We start from the raw sequence: 22,425 nt of genomic DNA, 5'->3' as shown, positions 1-22,425 counted from the left end.
GTTGATTAGACGGGGGCATCAACCTGAACAAGAGGACTGGCATCAATCATACTTTGGAATCACAGTTGTGAGAGCCTCCCATGCAGAGACCCGTTGGATAAATCCATGATTGTGATTGGAGGTGGACTGTCGTGGTGTGTGTGTGTGTGTGTGTGTGTGTGTGGTATTTGCATGTCAGGCCCTATCTGCGGCCAGCTGACGATGGCTATCTGCGTTCAAACTCTAAAGGTTGCAAAAGGGTAAAAACGTGCAGCAGCTTTTGTGCGGCTGACTCATTTTTTCCTCGTCTTCCTCCCTCGCGACGGCAGACGAGATTAACTTCCCGGAGACGCCACCGAACTCTTTTGTCCTCTTGTTTTATTTAATGTCACATCACATACGTGTAATCACAATCACAGCGGTACAGCAAGGCAAGGCAGACACCGAGAGACATCAAACAAGGACTGCCAAACACCCCGGAGTTCAGCTTCACTGCATGTGATGAGGGAGACTCTGGTTTCCTCACTGAGTTAGCAACAATAACACATATAAATATTGAACACATCCACCTGAATGACGATCCTAACAGTCCTCATGATTGCCTGTGTGAGTGTTTGAGCATGATTTAGCATGAGCTGACTCGTTTATTTCAAGATAAAGCTAAAAACACAACTTTCAGGTTAGTCTGTAACAGGTGAGTCTTATCAAGTTTGCTGAGAGATCTGGAGGTATGACGTGTCAGGAACCCTGTTAGAAAATGCCACCAAAGAAAATATGGCACAGTAGATCTATGAAGGAGAATTTTCCTTCATATTAAAGGAAAAGTTTGACATTTTGGGAATTTACGATTAGGTGCTTTCTTGCCAGGAGTTGAGATGATCGAGGTGAGTCTCATGTCTGTATGTTAAATATGAAGCTAGACCCACATTTGTTTGTGGACGTCTATGATAATCGTCTATTTTGCTCTAAATGGGATCATAATTTACAAAATGAACATCAGGGTCAGTTAAAGAAGACCTGAAACAAGAAACCGAGACCATAAACGGATTAGGACGTGAGAAGTAGGGTCATTTTCTCATAGACTTCTATACAATCAGACTCATTTTAGTAACCAGTGGTTTAAGGCACCTCCATGTTTCCAGACCCAGGAGCTCCTTCCGCTATTTACACTCTGTATGAGCTACAGCTAGCAGCTGGCTAACTTAGCTTAGCACAAAGACTGGACAAAATCTGTCTACGAGCGCCGTCGAAGCTCACTGGTGAACGACATCCGCACAAAAACAGCAAAACTGAGAGCCAAGAAAAACAGCTTTTAGTCAATTTTTGATCTTTTTTTTAAACTTAACGTGTTATTATGCTGATTTAAAGGTGCAATATGTAACCTGTTGAGTTAATACTCAAAAAGCTAACAGCGGGGGACCGACTTCATGTCCAAGTTGCACACCTGTGCTTGTCCTCGTGCATTACAAACCGTACTGCACTGAAGCACAACTCTTCCAACCGTCCAGAGCCAAATACACTCAAACAAACTGGACTTTGGGCGGTTCAAACGTGCTTGGGCACTGTACGGATTGCCTCCGACCTGGACGTTCCAGTGCTAGCTTGTTAGCATGCTTTCTGTTGTTTTTCCACATAATATAAGATGTCATAATGTTAAAACTGCTAGTCCTTCACATTCAGTTGAGAATTTAAGTTAAGTTTTGATTTTGTACATATTGCACCTTTAAATACCTTTGGATAGAGCCAGGCTGGCCATTTCAATGTTTCCCAACACTGTGCTAAGCTAAGCTAAGCTAAGCTAACCTGCTGCTGGCTGTAGTTTCACATTTAGGGTACAAACAACAGTGGTGTCTTCTTATTTAACTCTCAGCGAGGAAGTGATTACATTTTCCCAAAAAGACAAACGTTTCCTTCTCCAGAGTAAATCACATATTGATTTCCTTGTGTATCATGACCAGGCTGGGTGGTGCCTCCTCCACCCTCCTCCCCCTCAGAGCCAGCGTGAGGACATTTCGGAGGGAGTGCGACACTCTCAGCAGGAGCGCCTTCAGTCCGGCTCTGTACTCCTTTCGGATCAGGCAGTAGAGAACTGGGTTGAGGCAGCTGTTGGCGTGAGCTAAGCACACAGTCAGGGGGAAGGCGTAGGCCTGCGTGTTGTAGAAGGCTTTGCTGAAGGGCACCAAGTCAAATTTGATGAGCACCCCCCACAGGGTGAGGGCCTGGTTGGGCAGCCAGCAGAGGAAGAAGGACAGGACTACGATGGTGACGGAGCGGGTGAGTTTGGAGTGGCGGCGGTGGCGTCCTCTCTCTGACTCTGACGCCTCCGTGGCGGTGTCGCTGACCACGCTGCCTACGATGCGGCGGCTCAGGATGAACCTCAGGAGGAGGAGGTAGCACACAGAGATGACGATCAAGGGAACGACGAATCCCAGGAGGACTTTCTGTGTTTGATAGAGTCCAAGCAGGACTTGAGGATCCCAGTGGTCCGAATCGGAGTCAGAGAAGCGCACTAAGCACAGCTCGTCATCTGCAGACACCTGTGAACAAAAACGACTGTTAGGAAGCTCACAAGAGACGAAGCATGTAGTGTACCAACAGCAGAGACCAGCACCAAAACACAACATATGCTGGTCTTGCTGGTTACCCAGGAAAAACCAGCATAGACCAACAGCAGAGACCAGCACCAAAACACAACATATGCTGGTCTTGCTGGGTAACCAGCAAGACCAGCATATGTTGTGTTTTGGTGCTGGTCTCTGCTGTTGGTCTATGCTGGTTTTTCCAGCAGGGTAAGCAGGGATGGTAGATCAGTCTCACCTGGACTGTGGTGGAGTAGAAAGCATGAGGCAGTGTAGCCACCAGTGACACCACCCAAATGGCCAAACTGGCCCATTTAGCTCGAGCAGCGGCTCTCCTCGGGCTCTCCATCTTTAGCGAGGTCACCAAGGAGCGGTAGCGGGTCACGCTCATGGCGGTGAGGAAGAAGACGCTGGCGTACATGTTCATCGTGGTGACCGAGCTCACGATCTTGCACATGACCCGGCCGAAGGGCCAGCGGAAGTCCATCACCGTGTCCACGGCCCAGAAGGGCAAAGTGAGGACGAACTGCAGGTCGGTCAGGGCGAGGCTCATCACGAGGCAGTCGATGGATGAGTGGTGGTGGCCCCGGCGGCGGGAGTGGAGCAGGAAGAGGGCCAGGAGATTACCCACAAGCCCCAGAACACACACCACCGAGTAGACGAGGGCGATGAGAACCCGCACCTGTCGAACACATGAACGCAGTCACGTTTTTAAACCTGTGAAGGATTCAGCTCAACTCCAGGCAACTTTTTCATTATGTTTAGGTGATTCAAAGGAACAGTGACTCATCTTCATTCTGATGTGGCTTATTTTATTCTGCAGGTGCGTGAAGACTGAGTGAAGGACAGTGGATGTGACATTCTTCAGGGGGCTTTAGGGTAAATTTACTCAAGAACTGCGCTTACAATTTTTAGCTATTCATACTTTACTTGGGTTCTCCTTTTCAGGCCACTTTCCACTTTCACCCGAACACATTTCAGAGGGAAATTTTGTACCTTACACTGCACTACAATTATCTGACAGCTTAAATTACTTTACAAATCAAGGTTGTTGCACAGAACACATGAAGCTCTTCTAAAATTGTTGAATCTTATACAAGAGCACCTGAGAAGATTACTCAGGCAATTGATCGAAAGAAAACTGACTGGGAACTATTGTGTCTTTTATAATTATCTTGGGGAATGTAAGGATTTGATACTTTGGTGTCACTTTGAGCTCGGGGTAATTGTGATGATGAACAGCTAAATCCTGCTTATTACAGTATGTTTGAGTAAAACTAGTGTTTTTTCTGCATTGAGTACTTTTACTTTCAATACTTTAAGTACATTTTTGTGACTCTTTACTTCTCTAGCATTTTAAGTGCAGGACTTTTACTTGTCACAGAGAAAGGCTAGGATGGGGGAAAGAAGAGAAAGTAGAGAAAGAGAGAAAGAAAGAGGGTAAGAAAGATGAGGAAAGGAAGGGAGAGAGAAAAGAAGGAAGGAAGAAGGAAAGGAGAAAAAAAGAAGAAAGGGAGCGAGAGGAAGGATGGAAGAGAGAAAGAAAGACGAGGAAAGGAAGGAAGAGAGCGAGAAAGGAAGGAAGAGAAAGAGAAGAAGGAAAGGAGAAAAGAAGAGAGGGAGAGAGAAAGGGAGAGAGATGCAAGACAGAAAGAAAAAGGAAGGGAGAGAGAGAAAAGGGAAGGAAGAAGGAAAGAGAGAAAGACAAGGACAGGAAGGGAAGACAGAGAGAAGAAGGAAGGAAGAAGGAAAGGAGAAAGGAAAAGAGAAGAAAGGGAGAGGAAGGATTAAAGACAGAAAGAAAAAGGGAGAGAGAGAAAAGAAGTAAGGAAGGAAGGAAGCAGGAGAGAAAGACCAGGAAAAGAAGGAAGGAAGAGAAAAAGAAGAAGGAAGGTAGGAAGAAGGAAAGGAGAAAAGAAAAAAGAAGAAAGGGAGAGGAAGAATGGAAGACAGAAAGAAAGAAAACCCAGGAAAGTAAGGGCGGGAGAGAGAGAGGACGGAAGGAAGAAGGACGGACGGACGGAATAAGTAAGGACGGAGGGAGGAAGGACGGAGGGACTTAGGGAGGAAGGACGGACGGAGGGCAGCCTGGCTACACCCTTCAGAGGACCTACTGCCAGGTTGGCGCTGTCTCCGTGCAGGTCCAGTGAAGACTCCTTGGACAGGATGTGCAGCCAGCAGTTCAGTGAGAGGTTGAAGGTTGCCAGGTTGGACGCGGCTCCTGTCGGGCTGACAAGTTTGAAGATCTCTCGCTCGTCCTCTTCTCCTCCGCACACACTGATGGCGGTCAGGGGTCCGGAGGCGCTGCTGTTGCTCTGCATGATGCTGCAGAGGGGGAAGAAAAGAAAAAAGCGACTTTCTTCTCAAAACTAATCCCGACCCGTACAGACTGAGGGTGCGCAGGTGAGGATGCGAGAAATCCCCATCGTCCCTCGCCCTGTTTGTTCAAAGTGTCATCTGGATTCATCCAAGTGAATACAATTTAAAAAACTTCAACGCCTTCAGTTCTTACAAGCCAGAAAAATGATAATAAATACAGGAAGAAGCTGATTAAATCCACGTCGGTGTATTTTGGCGGCTGACATCTGTAGTGATGCAGCCGCCTGCTCCATCACAGATGTGACAGCGTCCCCCAAACTTGAGGCTTTTATACTGGCTGAGACTCTCCTGCACCGCTGGGTGGCGCACTGCCTGTCTACAAACACGCGGCTGGTTATTACTGCAGGTCCGGGCATGAATGAAGCTCCGCTGGGTGCAGGTCGTAGTCAGACTTTCAATTTGCATTCAAAGAAGGAGTCAGATTATTGTAAAGGTTTCAGATCTGAGCAGTGCCGGATGATTCATGAGTGAGAGATGGAAGGAAGGAAAAATGGGAGAGAGAGGGGGAGAGAGGGAGGAAGGAAGGAAGAATAGGAGAGAGAGGAAGGAGAGAGGAAGGAAGGAAGGAAGGAAGGAAGAATAGAAGAGAGGGAGGAAGGAAGGAAGAATAGGAGAGAGAGGAAGGAAGAGAGGGAGGAAGGACGGAAAGAAAAAGGAAAGAAAGAACGTAAGAAAGAAAGAAAGATGGGGAAAGTAAGGGGATGGAAGAAAAAGGAGAGAAAGAGGATGGAATGTAGGAAGGAACAAGGAAGAGTGAGAGGAAGGAAGGAAAAGGGAAAGAAAGAAGACAAGGAAAGTAAAGTAAGGGGGAAGAGAAAGAAAGAAGGAAAGAAAGGGAGAGAGGGAGGAAGGAAGGAAAAAAGAAAGAAAGAAAGATGAGGAAAGTAGGGGGGAGAGAGAGAGGAGGAAAGAGAAAGAACGAACGAACGAAGGAAAGAATGACGAGGAAAGTAAGGGAGAGAGAGGGGAAGGAAGGAAGGAAGGAAGGAAGGGAAGCAGCCTGGCTACACTCTTCAGTGGATGGAAGGAAGGAGGGAAGGGAGAGAGAGAGAGGAAGGGAGGGAGGAAGGAAGGAAGAAAGGAAGAAAGAGAGAGAGAGAAGGAAGGAAGGAAGGAAGGAAAGGGAAAAGAAGAAAGACACGGAAAGTAAAGTAAGGGGGAAGAGAAAGAAAGAAAGAAGGATGAGGAAAGTAAGTGGGAGAGAGTCACGAGGAAAGTAAGGGAGAAAGAGAGAGAGGGAGGAAGGAATGAAGGAAGGAAGGAAGGAAGGAAGGAAGGGATGCAGCCTGGCTGCACCCTTCAGTGGACCTGCTGCGGGTTGGCGCTGTCTCGGTTCAGGTCAACTGAAGACTCCCTGGGTGTTTTGAGGAAATTAATTAGTTGTCTGACACTTTACTGAGAAACTCCTGGTCTAAAAAAAAATCTTTAACAACCAATCAAATTAGAGCGAACCCTCTGAAGTCTGTCGTCACTCACCAGTAAGATTGCTTTTCATTATATGTTCCCCCCGTTTGATGGACCCAGCCAATCACAGCCCTCCGGCGTTACGTCCCAAATACCACCTTTAATATTCACATGATGTGAGGGAGGTTAAATTATACATGATGGTATTTTCAGAAAGGTTTCCTTATCAACACACGCACGAGGGTTTATTCACACGCATCTGAGGCGATGCACATCAGAGGAATGATGAAGTCGATTTCAAACAGCCTTCAGTCTTTGCGAGGGAGCCAGAGAGAGAGAGAGATGTGTGTGTGTGTGTGTGTGTGTGTGTGTGTGTGTGTGTTTGATTTGCATTTCTTATAGGTCACTGTTGGTATGCACACAATGCATCACTTTGGCTGGTTGTGTGAGAAAAGGCAGCTCGAAGATGAGAAATTCATGTTTTCTTCTGTCACTCTTTCTCAGCAGGTCTAGACTGGCATCGCTCAACAAAAGAAAGCCTGACATCCCGTCACGAGCTGCAGAACCTCACCAGCTCGCGACCAGCGGCAATAAAAATGTGTGACCCCTCTCCTTTAAAAGGCCGCGTCGAGGTCATCAGGGTGAAGTTATGAATTGCCTTGACTGGAACTTAAAGGAAGAAATCACCCAAGCATGAAAATTCCGTCATTATCTGACTCATCCTCATGTTTTTCTGGGGCTTCGCGGCAAAACAGCATTGTGGCATTCTCCCAAAAAGCTGAAGTCGATGGGGACTTGATTTAAAACATTGAATAAAACAACCAAAGAAGGAAAAATAAAGCGTCTCCAAACAGCTCCTCTGGCTTGAGCTCCGAACCCCCGAGGTCCCAAATTGATATGCAAAGATGTTATTTACACCCGTTTTCATGATGAAATCTTCACTGCAGCTGCTGTATATAACATATTTTCAAATCAATTTGGGACTCGGGGTCTTCTGGAGACTTGGATTATACCAGACGAGCCACACGGAGCAATTTCACCCCCATCTTCTTCAGCTGTTTAGGAGAATGTTGCAACGCTGTTTTGCTTCAGACATCTTTTTTTTTCCTCACCCGTCTTTCCATCAGCACGGAGGACGAGTAGATAATTACTGAATGTTCATTTTTGGGTGAACGTTTCCTTTAAAGTCCTGTCGAGGCGGTTCACTGTCATCCGAGATTCTTTGTCTGGTTTGATGAGCCGTCACAAACAACTTCAAAATGAAAACAGCATTATTTCGTAGTCAATTTTCTTTTTTACCTTCGTAGAACATTGAGCCAGGGTGGAGATGCAGATGGAGTCCGTCCCTGACGCAGCTCTTTGAAGCCGTCCATTTGCATTCTATTAAAGCTCCCCAGGACCATGAGAGATGTCTGATTTCATTTTCATCGGTTTGTTTTTGTTTTTCTCGGCACTTAGGAAACAAAGGGACGGGTGGATGTTGACGTCGAGTGCGTCGGAGCGTCTCGCAGACAAAGTGATTTGGATCCTCACCCCAAACGTCTCCCTCCTCATTGATGCCATGCTTAAAAATAGCACCAGTGAAATAAGCAATGATCTTATCAGAAAAGTGTGGGGAAGAATATGGTAAATTCATGCATTTTGCACGGCACCTTTCCAGTCTTCTGATGGCCCAAAGCACTTTCACAACACTCACGTTCACCCGTTCACACACACACATTCGTACACGGATGGCGGAGGCCACCACGCAGGGGGCCGACCGCTCATCAGGAGCGATTTGGGGTTCGGTTTGTCGCTCGAGGATACTTCGACATGCTCTGCCTCCTGAGCTGCAGCTGCTACAGTCACAAGAAAGAACTCTTCAAAAAGGGATAAAACACATTTTTCGTATATCTTGTTATATCTCAAACATCCTCCACGTCCACACAGTTATCAGTGAAGCCTTGACTACATACAAGCGTTTAAAAGGAATGATAATCATTTTTGCAAACATCTCTTTCTCTTCCGCAATTACATCTGAATTCAAGCTTGTTTTGTCCTTGAGATGTTCTCAGGTAGCAGATTCTCAGAGTTTCTATACCTCTCTGTGCCGATCAGTCGGATCTATAATTTATTTCTGGCTCCCCCAGTGTGGGTAGTGTACCTTTGGTTTGGGTGAGCAGTAATCATTTGGAATTTAAAGTGTAAAGTTTTGTCAGTGTCTTGTCGCAGCTTGAACAAGCAGGATTGTTCGACGTAAATGAAACCTTTTCTGCAACACAGCGGCCGCCTGGATTTTGTCAATACAGAGGTCAGACCTGCATAATGTCTCTGAAACTCTGTAGACTTTTCAGAACATTCGGCCAAATCACAAAGTGCTCAATTCCTTTCCTTTTATTCAAATGTATTTCGTTTTTAAGAAATGCCAGCCGCCTCGCTTCAGTAAAGGTAATGTGGATTGTTTATGTGTTCCGCCGCTTTGGTCCTGATTCAAACATCCCAACAACTTTTGGATGTGTTGGCAAGAAAATGTGGTTCAGACGTTCGTGATCCCAAGAGGACGAAGCCCGCTAACATCTGTGATCACCAGACGTTTCCTCTCTTCAGCCATCAGGTTGACGCTGGTTTTGAACATCTTTTGGATGGATTATGAAATGTGGTCCACTGGTGATGCATGTTGCAATAAGCTGAGCGATGCCTTGATTTTTTACCTGCTAAAGTAATGACGTCCCCTCAGCCTCAGCTGCATCTGCGGGGGAAGTGATCGTTAGCAAATGTTGGCTTGCTAACACACCGAGCAAAGATGATGAACAACATTAGAGCTGCTGATCATGTCATTGTGAGCATGTTGGCACACTGATGTTAGCATGTAGCTCAAAGCTCTGCTGGCTACTCACTCGAATCAAAACAACACCAGAATCAGTTTTGAAAAGCCAAACAACACATGTATAATGAACATGTTAGTCTTGTATATGTCATGTTTTGAATAAGGAATATATTTATATATGAGTCTGGTGACCTTGTGAGTTTTCCTCGAGCCTCACAGCGAAGTTGACATTTGTTGTTTGGAGTAAAATATCAGCTATTGGAGGATTCGTGTGACATTTTGCACACAATCACATTTCCCTCGAGATGAACAGCAGTTAATATGCTGATTCAGTGACTTTTTATTGTCCGCTTTTCTACTCGCTACTACGCTATTGACTGTGTGTTTTTTACACATCCTGAGTTATGAATTAACTGTGACAGGACAGGATGCTTCCCTTTAGGCGAGTGTGAGACTGTGGCAATGTTTGGGTATACATGTCCAGGAGCCGTTTATCAGCTCTGTGGGTGCGGATTAAGGTGACATCAGTAGAGTTAAGTAACACATAGAAGATGAGTTATTTCATAGGGGGTGTGAGATAGACCAATCCTTCTTTCCTCCCATCTGATAGATGGACCCTCAATCCACCAAAGTGACCAAGAAGTAGGTAGGTGCGGGCAAATGGACTTTAAAAAGCCCCGCACAGGCAGAGAAAGTGGGATGGGTACTTGTAGATATCCTAAGATTGAAGGCTTGAGAGGATTTCTGATAGAGCAGTGTGGCCACACTGGTTCAGACGCAGGCTTGAGATGTGTTTCGATAAAGATTGCTCTATCATTCCACCCAGCTTTGCCTCCACAGAATTCTTTTATTAACAGACTACACACTGAGACCTTTGATGAGGACAGCCCAGAAACTACAACTGCTAAATAACGAATGTTAGCATGCTCACACGCTAAACCAAACCGTGACCACGGTGAACATTAAACCTGCCGAGCATCTGCATTTCAGTGGCGTCACGGTGAGCGTGTCCTCAGTGCAAGCGCCACAGAGCTGCAGATTCATCTCCTTTGCCTTTCAAATTTAATCCAAGAAATAAATTACCATAATCACGATCAATTATTTATTTATTTCTTATCAAGGACATGATGCCTTTGTACTCCCGTGTTAGCTCCGGCCCACCGTCTTCCATCTGCATTCCAGTGAAATTTCAACACATACAGAATGTATGTAAATGTGGGAGCGACCTCAGGTGAGTTCAATCTATGAGAGTGAGCGGATACAGCCTGTCCCAAAAATGATCCACATTCACCTTGACAGTGCCCTCAATCTTTGGCTGGTAAGGAACTGAACTAATAAAATATAGTACACTGCTCAGTTAACTACCAGACGAGATGGAGGGTTTAAGTTTTAAATCTAAGCAACATATACAATGAGACGATTAAACTGAAACTTGGTCTGGGGAAAATGTTTTTAAAGAATATAACATGGAGGGAGAGATGAGCATATTAATTTCACGCTGGGAATCAGCAGAGTTGGATTCATAGAAAAGTGTGATGAAGGTATAAAAGCAGTGTGCACACAATCCCAGGAGGAAGACAATAGAATAATGTAGAGGGAATTTGAATCAGAATATCTCTTGTGATACTTATGAATCAAAGACAACGACGGGGAAAAAACAAAACAGAAATGACTCAGAAAGGAAACGCAGTGACAGATATTCCGACTGAAGCCGAAACAAAGCAAAGAGAAAAACTATTTCCAAACTATACCAGGGTCTGCAGAGAGGCAGAGGAGGGAATAATACCGGATATATCAAAGCAAAATGGGAAAAAGGACAAGACACAGAAAGATCACAGGAAGATTGGCGGAGAGCGTGATGTGGGGAGCAAAAGTTCGGTTGGCAAAAAGAAAAAACAGCAGTGCTGGTCCAAAAATTCACATCATGGGGGGAAAATCATCAGCTCCAGGAGAGATTTAGATGATGTTAAAGTCCTGAATCTTGATTGATCCATAATATCACAACGAAAGTATACAGTGTGATTTTACAGAAATGTAATGTAATAAACTGTGGAAAAATGTTGAATATTTGACTTTATCAACACTGGAAACGTTTGCCAACTTTGCGGCTGTCAGTGCCACTGCTGTTGCATTTCTTTTGACCACACTTGAAAAAAGGCGCGTACCAAGAATAAATAATCCGCCGATAATTATATTTCAACAGGAATAATAACAGGCCTCTGCTGTGAAATTGTAATATGAACTCTGCTGGACGTATTCCCTCGTTGAGAGCTGGCTCTAAAGTAAAGTTTTTAATTGAAGTGAGGAGTCATTCAGCAACTTTTGCAGACTCTCGTCTAATTATAATATTTTTTTTTGGGAAGCGAGCCGGACACATGGCGTTACTGAAACAAACAAATCCCTTCTGGTGTCTCCAAAACTTCACCGGAGTTAACTTTGTAATTCTCTTCACTCGTCCAGTTTTGCGCTGAACTGTTACACAATGCAACTCAAAACTTTTCTTTAATACAGTTTTCAATATATACATTAAAAGTTAACAATAAAATACAGCAGTGAATATACATTTGTGTCTCTCACAGATCATATTTTGCAGTCGTACATCAGCAGTGTGCTCCCTCAGGCTCTGTGCAGCACAAAAACACAAAAACACAAAATGACATCTGTTTTGCTGACCTCCTCGCCGACCTCTATCTGAGTGAGTGTATTACAGGTCGGAAAAAAAACACCCTCTAATAACTCGCTGTTTGTGTGTTGGAGCGGCTGACAAACACACCACAACACCTCACTCGGTCCTCATCTCAGTCTCTGCAGTGCGAAACAGACGCTGGAAAGCAATCAAACCGCTCATTTGGATGCTGCGCTTGCAAGCAACCTGCGCTCATTTGCTACATCTTCCCTCCTGGGGGCCCCCGAGGAGATCAGTGATTGTCTCGGTGCCTCTCATCCTGTTTGTGGGAGAATGGTAAGTCTACCGTGGGGAGATCGGGGCCTGGGTCAGAGCTTCTTCATCAGGCTGCACAGGTCCTCGTATCCCGTGGAGACGGAGAACAGAGGACGAGGGGGGACGTCTTGCACTTCATCCAGCGAGAGCAGGGAGCGGGACGGCGCTGAGGGGGCAGAGACACGGTTCAGAGGTGTCGAAGTGTGTGTTTGTGTGTGAGGGAGGTGTGCGAGTGTGTCGACAAACCTTTGGTCTGGGCGTACTCCGCCTGGCTGAGCTGGCTGTAAGGTTCTGGCTGAAGATTTGAGGAAATGAGCAGAGAGAAGGAGAGGAGCAAAACCTGGACGGGGGAAAAAAAGAAACAGGCTGAGCACAGAAGACGGAGGACGAGAAGAAAAAGAATTAATGAGGCGTCGCCTACTTACAAGTGTGCACAAAAGACGAGCGCAGGCTCTATTCAAACCTTCAGACTCAATTCAAATATTAAAGCGGCACTATGTAGGTTTGGAGAACGAATTCAAGCTCAGACTAAAATATTTACTTTTTCCATAGCTGTGTGTGAGGATAGAAAGTTGATGAAAGGTCATGAGAATAAAGTCAGTTTGTCTTTTAAGTTTGTTCAAATCCGACGATGAAGATCTCAAAGCTTACGTGCTGCACCTTTACAGGTGAACACAGCAGTGGAGCAGAGGCAGGTGATTTTAATAATGCACCCAGGCGCTGACCTGCATCTATCATTTAGCCGTTTGCAGGTGATGCCGTCTGGGCAAATTCTCAGTGGTTTAAATTAATGTGTTGCCTCGTGTTTTCTCACCAGGATGCAGGTCCCTCTGTGCGCTGATCTGCCGGAGCTGTTGGGAAGCAGCGCCTGCAGCCGGCTCAGCTGCTCCAACAGAACGCTGCCATACAAACACAGAGAGGAGGATGAAAGAGACTGTCAAATTGAGGGCCACAGTTTCCTCAACAACATAGCCATCATTTTTTTTTTTGTTAGCGTCTGTAAAACAGCAAACAGAAGCGCTGGGGAAAGTGTGTGTGTGTGTGTGTGTGTGTGTGTACACAAAACCTTCTTCCCACATCAGTCACCACAACAGCGTGACTTGATGGCAAGTCGACGGATCAAAGACGGAGAACGCCGTGTGAAGTTTATAGATTGGATTGAATTCTTGTGATTTCGCTCCTCCGAGTCTCCTCCGTCCTGATTTTTATACAAGTAGAATTTTTCAGAACGAGGTCGTCGGCGGGATGGGCCCCCCCGGAGGACAAAATCAATGATCGCGATCAATGGAGCTCTCTCGAGATGCAATCCGACACACAACAAAGGCACAAAAAGAGAGAACGGGATGTGACTCGTACGAACAATTTAGCCGAACGTGAACAAGACCGAGAGCGAGATGAGATTGGCGGAGGTAAAAATGAGACATTAAAGATACACGAGGCGCCGCTTGAAAGGGGATTTTTGGTCGAGTTCCAGTGATTGAGATTTAATGCCCGCAAATTAGTCCAAAACAGGATTCATGAAGATTTCAAAGATTTGGATCAGGGGTGGTGAATGATACAACAGAAGTATCGATCGTCCCTGAAGCTAGGATCAACACTCAAAACAAGGCTTTGTTTGTACGGTGGTGCATGGGGCATTAATGAGAGCGAGCTTTTATTAATTCAGGTAGTTTGACTCTTGTTTCTCAGACTTTTCAAGGACCAAATTTGGGAGGAATCGATTGAGAAGTGTGTTTATTTTGCACTGTCGTTGAGTCGTTAGCATGTCCAGCTAACGACCTGCAGTACGTTAAATACATCGCGCTGGGGTTAAGCCTGGTTTGTGCTTCTGCATCGCGGCGACGGTGTAGCTACCTCGTCGACCCTACGCTGTCATTGAGCATTCGTAGTTCTGTGTCGAGGGAATGCGTTGTTCCGCCAAGTGGCTAGGGGGTGTGGCTGTGTCTTCGTTTGGTTTCAGGGGGTTCATATCGGATTCCTTGGTTTTCTTCCGGTCAGACAGTAAACAATGGCAACTGAGATGGAGCGGGTGTTTTTGGCGATGGAGCTCGTGGATATTGAACAACAAATGCGGTGGCGGTGTTGTTATACTGTTGACCGGAAAAGCAACTGCCGGAAATCACGTTCTGAGCGGACCAATCGCAGTCTCGATGCGTCGACGTGACGCGTAGTCAGGATTTTTTGGAGGCGCACGTCAGGCTACGGCGTAGGGTCTGCATAGGGGTCTGCGTCGACGACGTAGCTACGCTGTCGCCGCGACGCAGAAGCATAAATTAGGCTTTACATGTGAGAGTTCCTCGCTGTGGTGAAATATCAGTCTAATCTTACATTTTTCTTCTTCATACTTGAGGATGATCACATTTTATCTTTTTTTTTCCGAGAATCCTTTTAGAACATGTTAGCCGGAAACGTCAAGAAGTCAGCTGGAGTCGGCCTGCCAATCAAAACTTTGGATTAACGAATCTCACAGTTCTTCATTTCTGTTGCTCGGGGTGTCTCAGTCAGAACAATAACCAAAGGCAAAGTTTGACGATGTTATGAAGTAGAGTGTGATCACAGGAGTTATAAGCACAGTGATACAGAAGAGAGTAAACAACGGAGCGGCTCGCTGGTTTCCTTTCTCACTCTCTGACCAATCATCTGTTGTTTCCCCAGACATTACTGTAACTTTAACGCCGATGACGGGTGAAACGCCATTTATGTTTTGTCAAAGTTCAGATTTCTCTGGGTAAGAACATTGTTGGGATAATGTACATTAGGTATTGGCAAGGTCTGGCGAGAATGTATTGACCTTAACCTCCTGAGTTCTGTCATTTCTGTACAGAAATAGAACCTTTTATTGGCGGTTTATTGGACTTTATTACGACTCAGAACAATGATTCTCACCCTACATGAACGGGCGGACAAGTTATGAAAGTATTCTCAATAAAGAACACTCACAGCAAATATTAACTTTGTTTATTTTAGATGAGTGCTGCGTTGACTTATTTGGCATCTGTTTCTTTTAAAGGTGCAGTACGTAGTTTTGGAGAAGAGATTTTAATCGGAGGACAAAGATAGAGATTGTTTTGTTTTTTTTCACACACGGCTAAATAAACAAACTCTCTTTGTGTCCGTGACTGAGAATAAACTGAGTTACCAAACAGAAATTCATACTGTTTTACTTTGCTTATATGTGGCGGACCCTGCCACCTCTTTGGCTTCAGACAGTGTTCTTGGATCTTATTGTCCTCTGAGACCAGCTTGTTTATTCAGTTATTGAAAAGATAAATACTTCTGAGTTTGTATTATAACCTCATTATGTTTTAAATATTAAAGTTCTGGGTTAAAATTTTTCCTCCAAAACTATAAAATGCCCCTTTAATGTATGTTTCCTTTAATTTGTTGTTGCTCTTTGTTATATGGCTGTATTTTTATTATTCTTTTTTTTTCTTTTTTAATTATTGAACCTATGGAGTCTATGTGGGCGCACATGAAGCCATGATTTATTATTTGTATGTTTGTTTTCCTCACTGTGAACAGCCGTAGTTTCCCTGAGGAAGCAGCGTGTATAACTCAGATACGTATAAAGTAAAATGTCGGTCAAGCAGCATTCAGTATAATAAATAAATCGATCACTGATGGAAAATAATCTAAAGTTGCAGCACTTGTTGGCCTTTGCGAGGACTCACCTGTTGGTCTCCTCCAGCTGCTGGATCTTTCTCTGCAGCTCGAGGTTGTTGGTGTTACATGCAGACATCCTGCAGAGAGAGAAAGAGAGAGAGAGAGAGAGAGAGAGGAGCGGGGGGGGAAGATAAAATTAGGAAATAGAAAGGGTAACATATAAACGTATAACTGTGTGTTGTGATGCTGCATTGTCTCCCCTTTCGTTTCTGTCTTTGCCAATATCCGTCTGCTGGGTGTTATCTTGCACCCCATTCTGTCATCCAGCATCACCACCACCACCACCACCACCACCTCCCCTCTGCTGTCTCTCTCGTCTCTTTCAGTCCCTCTGAGTCATCCTCCATTATGGACCTCCGACCGTGTTGCCCCGCTACTGATAATGATTCCCCGTTGATACACTCACAGCTGACTTAATTACCAACAAATCGCTGACTCCGCTCTCTGTTAACAGTCTTGCCCCCATCACGAAGCTTATGCCGACCTCATGCTCGACTGAGTGCTGGTAGCACACTGTTTGATTTTTAAAGCTCCCATCCTATAATTAGGGGGTTTGGGGTGCATGCGTGCACAAAGGTTAGTTTGGAAGCACACAAATCAATTCTTTTGACAGAGAGTGAGACCAATGTTTAAAATATGTGTATTGATGGAAAACACTGTGGTTCTTGGTTTATAGATTACCACACGCCGGGCACAGCTGGTCCATCTTTGAACCCCAAACTTTCTACGCTCACTTCGGTCATGAATGAATGATGCAACGTTTTTAAAGACCTGAGGAACGAGGAGAGCCGTCGGAAGCTCGGAATCAAAAATCAAGCAAACCCTACAGATACTGCAGGAAATAGTTGATGAACAATAAAAGAGTGCTGTCGGGTGGAATGCTGCAATGCCGTTTTTTGGGGGGGTTTTTTTGAGGAGAATCAACCTAGCTTTACTCTGAATCGCTTGCGGAGGTGTGATGAGGCAGAACAGCCAACATGTCGGAGGCGGCCAGGATTAAACAACATTTTGTGACAAATGCTCTGCACAGCCTGGAGGGAGCAGCGAGGAGGAGGAGGACTAAACTGAGCTCCACTTTGGCCTCTCAATTATGAGATGCTGCATCTTCAACCTCCGCTTAACTCCCCCACCACTCCAGCTGCAACACAAAGCGGATAAGCTGCTCTTAAGTACCACCGGCTATACAGCATTTCTGTCCGACTGACCTCAAATCAGACAAAGAAGGCTGAGTTGTCTGGGCGCATTTTTCTGATTGTGCTGCAAACGTTCACATTGTGAGGCTCAATACACGGCGGTCCTCAGACACCAGTTTCCATCGATGATAGTTTAAATAAATATGACTGTGACTGAATCATCTGTTTGTATTTTGAAGGTCACGATTCTCAATGTGCTCTGTTTGTAATCTGGATTGTACATCTAAGAATTTCGCTAGAAAAGACAAAAAAAAGTAATGACATTCCCATCCGCATCGGCTGTTCTGTGCACTTAGTGCTAATTAGAAAGTGTTTTAGCTCAAAGCACCGCTGTGCCTAAATACGGGCACAGTGGGAGTCACAGATCAGATTGGTTATAAAAACTTATAAAAGCATGTGTGCATGTCAACAGGAAGCTCTGGGGCGGAAAAAACGAAGCCAACGCGGACGTGCCAAAGACCAGGGTGCCTCAAAAACATCCACTGTTGGCAAGCTCCAAAAATGAGTCAATCTCCAGAAGCCCCCATTTAAAAAAATGCCCATCTTTACCGCAGAAATAAACATGTTTACAGCCTGGTGCAGAAACGACTCACTCATTTAAATTCAATTAAGGACAAAAGTTAAGTCTCATTAGGGGCACGGATCTCCATCTCTTAGTTTGTGGTGTTGATGACTTTCGCATAACTTCTGATCCAAATATTGGACAAATGATAGAGCTTGCTGTGCAGTTAACTGGAGCAACAGACTGGATGGGAGGGACAGACGTCGGTGTTTTCAGATCAACAAGTGACCCTGTTAGCGATTACAGCAGACAGCCACGGACAGAGCTCAGAACATCAGGAGGAGTAAACACCGAGGAGTCGAGGAGAGCAAAGATTTTGTGTAAGGTTCGATTAAGCTCCATTAGCCAGGAGGTAGATCGGGGTCTTTACGGCTAGTAATACCCTATCCCCACATTTTTTGTGGTATTTTGCCATCGAATCCCCTCAGATATCAGTTAACTTTGCGTCGAGCTCTGTGAAGCCTCATTCTCTTGAAAAACTTTTTCTGCTCCTTCTTGGTTTGGCGAGCCGTGACAGCTCCCACAACTCGGCTCTTTGTCCTTTTTTTATTCCAAACGAAACACTTCTGTTGCTGCGAATTTCCTGTGAGCCCGAGAAGCTTCTCCCGCCCCAAAAAAGAAAAGAAACCTGATCAACACCAGATATCAGCAAGTGAAAAGGCTTTTTATCTCAACCATATGAAATCATAAAATGGATATTTACTTCTTGGGAACGTCCACAGTCCGTCCATGCAAACGGTTTATTAAAGTAAATTAAGTGTATGAGGAAACAATGAGGGCGTCAGAGCAAAACATATGGCTGCAGATAAAAGTTATTTCCAAGCCGAGGAGAGGACGTGGTGCTGAGCGAGGATGCTGAGCTCTTACCTTCCCTCCAGACTATCAACGTATTCCCTCCTCTTCTTCCGACTTTCCTGAGCCGAGTGCTTGTTGCGGATTTTCCGCCGGATCTTCTTCAAAACCCTCTCTTCAAGCTTGTCAGGGAGATGAAACACACGGGAGGAGAAAAGAAGGTGAAAAGAAGAGCGTAAGTGAGAAAGAAGAGAGTTGGACGGGGGGTTGGGGGGGGCACAACTGGGATATGTAGTTATGTGTGTGTGACAGAGAGAGTGTGTGAAGATACGTGAGCGTGTGTGTGTGTCTTCCTCGTGTACCTTGGAGAGGGGAAATTTACTGGGTAGGTTCACCCCTTCTTTAGCCAGAAGTTTCTTCTCGTCCTCATTAAGTACAAGCTCCTGCCGGGAGTGCTGGGGGCTCTGCCTCGCCTGTGAAGCAGATGGACAGATGGACAGAATATTCCAGTTAAAGCAGTTTACCCCAGAAAAGTCACTTGAGTGGGCCAGTTCATAAAATTCTGTTTGTTCGATCCGAAGGGGGCTCTGTTGCCCGAGGCAGGTTGCCTCAGAAGGTCTCTGGGTGAATTATACAGAGGAGCAGCAGAGCGTACCCTTAGATCATACTGTATTTATTCAGGACACTGAGGCCGACTCCTTTTCTATTTAATACCCTCTATTGGCTAGAAACGCTTTACAAAATTCTCCTCAGAAATACTCTCTTCTCCTTACTGTCTGTCCAAGGTTGTTTAGCAGCAGGTCCTTCACTGTGAGCGTCTGAGCAGAGGACAGAGGGGACGTCTGCTTCGTAGTGAGGTAGTAAGTGATGCCAAGCTGCTCTTGGAGATCAGCGGACTCCCAGCCTGCAGTGTGAGTCAGTAAAACAGCAGGCGATGATTCACAAAACTGCCTCCGAGCTCCGTTTAAGAAGAACACAACATGTAAAGGTTGCTGCCGAAATCTTATACAGAAAAACGATCTAATGTGTGTCTGACATTGTTTTGTTTTTTGGGATATTTACCTATTTAAAAACCTCCAAACGGCACCTTTAGATTGAATTGCAGTGACGTCACGCTAACAACAGCTAAAAGTCACTTCCAGGTAGACACCTGGCTGTTAACCTTTCTGACGAGTAGCACCTTTACCTGCTGAACACAAGATGTCTCCTCCCTCACTGTGAAGTCATTTCTCTGTGTTTGTGCTCTGAACACTTAAAGTTTCCACATCACACTTGTGTTTGCTGAATATTTGCACAGGATCGACTTCCAAACGTTTTGTTTGATGTCACAAATCATACTCCAGCCTCTTAAAATCAGATTTCAAAGAAAATGCATACTTGAGTTTTGTTATTTCCTGTTTCATTTTGAAGTTCCGCCCTCACGTGACACACTTTGCTTTTCATTTCCTGTCTTTGTGTGCTTTCCAGCCCTTCCTTCTGTGTTCAGCCCTGCTCACATGATTCCTGGTTTGTACTACGCGTTTGATCTGTGGCTTTTTGAGTTTTGTATTTCAGCTTTGGTTGTTAAAAGCTCGCATTTTTCTGTGTAATTGTCTGCCTGCGTCTTGCGTTTGGCTCCCATTCTGTGCATCCTGACACACTGAAGCTCAAACGCTCAACGGCAGGAACAAGAAGAGAGAGACAGTTTTGACTGGAGGTGGACTTCAAAGTGGACTTTTGTTACCGCTGCACCCTGCTGTTCTTTAGAAAACCCTACAAAATATAGGTCACACCTCTCTGTGTGTTAGGTGTCTGTCTTTCTGTTGCAGGTATGGTTTTCTCAGTCAATTTCAGTATTTTTAGCAGCGAGGGGGTCGACAATGCACGTGAAAAGGGACCCATTATTCAAAAAGCTTGCCCCCAAAAAGATCATTTCTTTGTGTGATGAACGGCCACTGCTCAAGCTTTTATCCCATAAATGCGCAGAAATTGGGAAATCCAATTATTTGCTTTTTGAGCGCCGCAATCAGCAGCTCTCATTATTCCGCCACAGAAAGTACAAATGGATCTCACACTGAGGTCTTCTGTCAATTTCCCGAGTTCACATCTAGTTTTCTCAAATTGTAATTTCCCCTTTTACTTCAAATCTGACCTTACCCAGATCTATGGAAACGTAAGGTTTCTTTTCATCCGGTGGAGGATGATTCTCCAGAGGCGGAGGCTGAGGGAAGGATTTTGTGTCAAAGGCTGGAAAAGCAGTGCAGGAGGCCGGGCGGTGCCTCTCTGTGGGGTCTGTCGGCGGGTCCTCGTTGATGCCGCTGTCGGTGGTGCATGGCGACCACAGGGGGGATGCCGCAGCCGAGGAGGAGGTGCTCCCACCCAGCAGGGCGTCCAGGAAGTCATCGGCGGTGCTTCCCTCAGGACTCAGGGTCTGTTGGGGAAGAGGGAACGTATACATCACCTCTTCATCCTAATCAGATAATCATATTCCAACACACGAGCGCGGACAGGAACCTTAACACAGAGCTCATTTGTCTCCGTCATGCAGGAGAGCACAGTGAAACTGTAAATGAGCACATGAGCTCCAAAGATTCAGCTCAGCAACTCTTGACCCTTGTTGAGAAAACAGGTCACACTCTGCAGACAGATTTATCATTTTCTTTTTTTTCAAATGAGATTCAGTGAATCTGCGGGTGAGATAATGTGACCACCTCAGTACTCACGTCATGAATCGTGATATTCCACGGCTGGCTGCTGTGAGAAAAGGGGGATTCGTCCGAGTTCCTGAGCAGGAGGTCGGTGAGGTCCATCCCTGCACGCACCTGGAATATAAAAACTGCTCTGAGCGATGGGTTTGAGAAGTGAAGGTGCTCCTCGGTTCCTCTGAATAATGTGACTCAAATCTTCAGTTTGAGTGTTGGAAACCCACTCAGTCCCACGACGACCTTCACAAAGACTCAAATCAACACACTTTAACCTTGTTTAACTCGATCTGAATCGCTCTCGCACTCGCAAATCAAAAAACGAACACAGCGCGTCCTACCCTGTCTGTCCTCAGTGACATAAATCCAACTTAAAAACAGCAGCTGATGAAATTGCAGTGAAACTATTCACCAGGACTGGGAGAAGAAAAAAACACACAAAGCCAGATCAATACGTTCCTCTCTTTGAGCTCTGCGAGGAGTGTCTCAGCCTGTTGCAGGGGACAAAGTTGAAATGCCATGTCAGAGTAAAGTATTCATGAACCCTGCTCATCACCGACCAATCAAGTGTTCAGCAGACAGATAACAGAGCCAATCAGCTCGAAAGGAGAAAGACTCACTGAGGGATAATTACTAGAAGTTGCTCACTGATAACCCGCGGTGACCTTTGATGTCATCCCGACATGTAAGGACTGGTTCCCTCAGTGGTTTCACATTCATGTTTTGTTGATTCTTTTCACGCTTTTAACTTCCATCTGTCACCGTCAGTCGAAAGCCCAAGTTTATTAGAACTGATTTTCCTCCTTCTTGTCAGTTCAGTTCTGCTGGAAATCAAGCCAAATGCACATATTTCAATATGTTGTGAATATCTGTCATACAAACGCACAAACGCCCGAATTCCTCTTTTACTGAACCAAGACGGGCTTGTATTCATTTTGTTTACGTAGTTTAAACATGACGTAAAGTAAATGAACTCATCTCATCTCAAATAAAACACACACATACACATTTATACAGGACATATATATTAAAAAGCTGAGAGAACATTGAAAAACATATATCTGGCCGAGGATAGCAGGTTAGCATGCTAACTTCAGTGAACATCTCGTCAACACAGCACAGACGTCCTTGACACAACATCCCTTTTATTCTGATGTACATTTTCGACCACAGAGTCCGCCATGTTTCTACAATACCTCATAACAAGCAGACGAAACACCGACTCTAGAAAGAGCATGATTAGGGAGAGGCGAGGGGTGTTCAGTTGGTCGCAGTCTGAAACCACACCGCTAGATTTTAACCATTAAAGTCTATTCACAGGTTTTGGGGAGTAAAAAAAAAAAAAGTTGGATAAAATCGTCTGTGTCCATGAAAATGTAAATTGACTGAAGTGTCACCTGAGTCGGCATCAGACGGAGCTCAGGAGCACAAATAAGTACGCTTGTA

At 45.2% G+C, this 22,425-nt stretch overlaps 2 protein-coding genes across 3 annotated transcripts; both read right to left on the bottom strand.

Moving 5' to 3' along the window:
• Nucleotides 1-337: 337 nt before the first annotated feature.
• On the bottom strand, nt 338-5,383 carry LOC115572097 (relaxin-3 receptor 1-like). Its single transcript, XM_030401912.1, has 3 exons — nt 4,673-5,383; nt 2,797-3,240; nt 338-2,516 (listed from the first exon to the last, which is right to left on the bottom strand). Exons 1-3 carry the CDS (start codon nt 4,877-4,879, stop codon nt 1,905-1,907), a joined length of 1,263 nt encoding a protein of 420 aa, XP_030257772.1. The 5' UTR covers nt 4,880-5,383; the 3' UTR covers nt 338-1,904.
• Nucleotides 5,384-11,630: 6,247 nt separating this feature from the next.
• Nucleotides 11,631-21,616, bottom strand: LOC115572103 (cyclic AMP-responsive element-binding protein 3-like protein 3-A). Of its 2 annotated transcripts, none has more exons than XM_030401919.1 (10): nt 21,600-21,616; nt 21,001-21,099; nt 20,435-20,708; nt 19,072-19,202; nt 18,661-18,771; nt 18,374-18,480; nt 15,760-15,828; nt 12,903-12,987; nt 12,335-12,428; nt 11,631-12,254 (listed from the first exon to the last, which is right to left on the bottom strand). In XM_030401919.1, exons 2-10 carry the CDS (start codon nt 21,085-21,087, stop codon nt 12,142-12,144), a joined length of 1,071 nt encoding a protein of 356 aa, XP_030257779.1. In that variant the 5' UTR covers nt 21,088-21,099; nt 21,600-21,616; the 3' UTR covers nt 11,631-12,141. The 2 variants fall into 2 exon arrangements, with proteins under 2 accessions (XP_030257779.1, XP_030257778.1); XM_030401918.1 differs by lacking the exon at nt 21,600-21,616 and adding an exon at nt 21,321-21,477.
• Nucleotides 21,617-22,425: the final 809 nt, after the last annotated feature.

Source organism: Sparus aurata, chromosome 21 (assembly GCF_900880675.1).
Source record: "Sparus aurata chromosome 21, fSpaAur1.1, whole genome shotgun sequence".
Classification (NCBI taxonomy): domain Eukaryota; kingdom Metazoa; phylum Chordata; class Actinopteri; order Spariformes; family Sparidae; genus Sparus; species Sparus aurata.
Note: the sequence above shows the minus strand (reverse complement) of the source record. Positions and strands in the feature narration are given on the sequence as shown.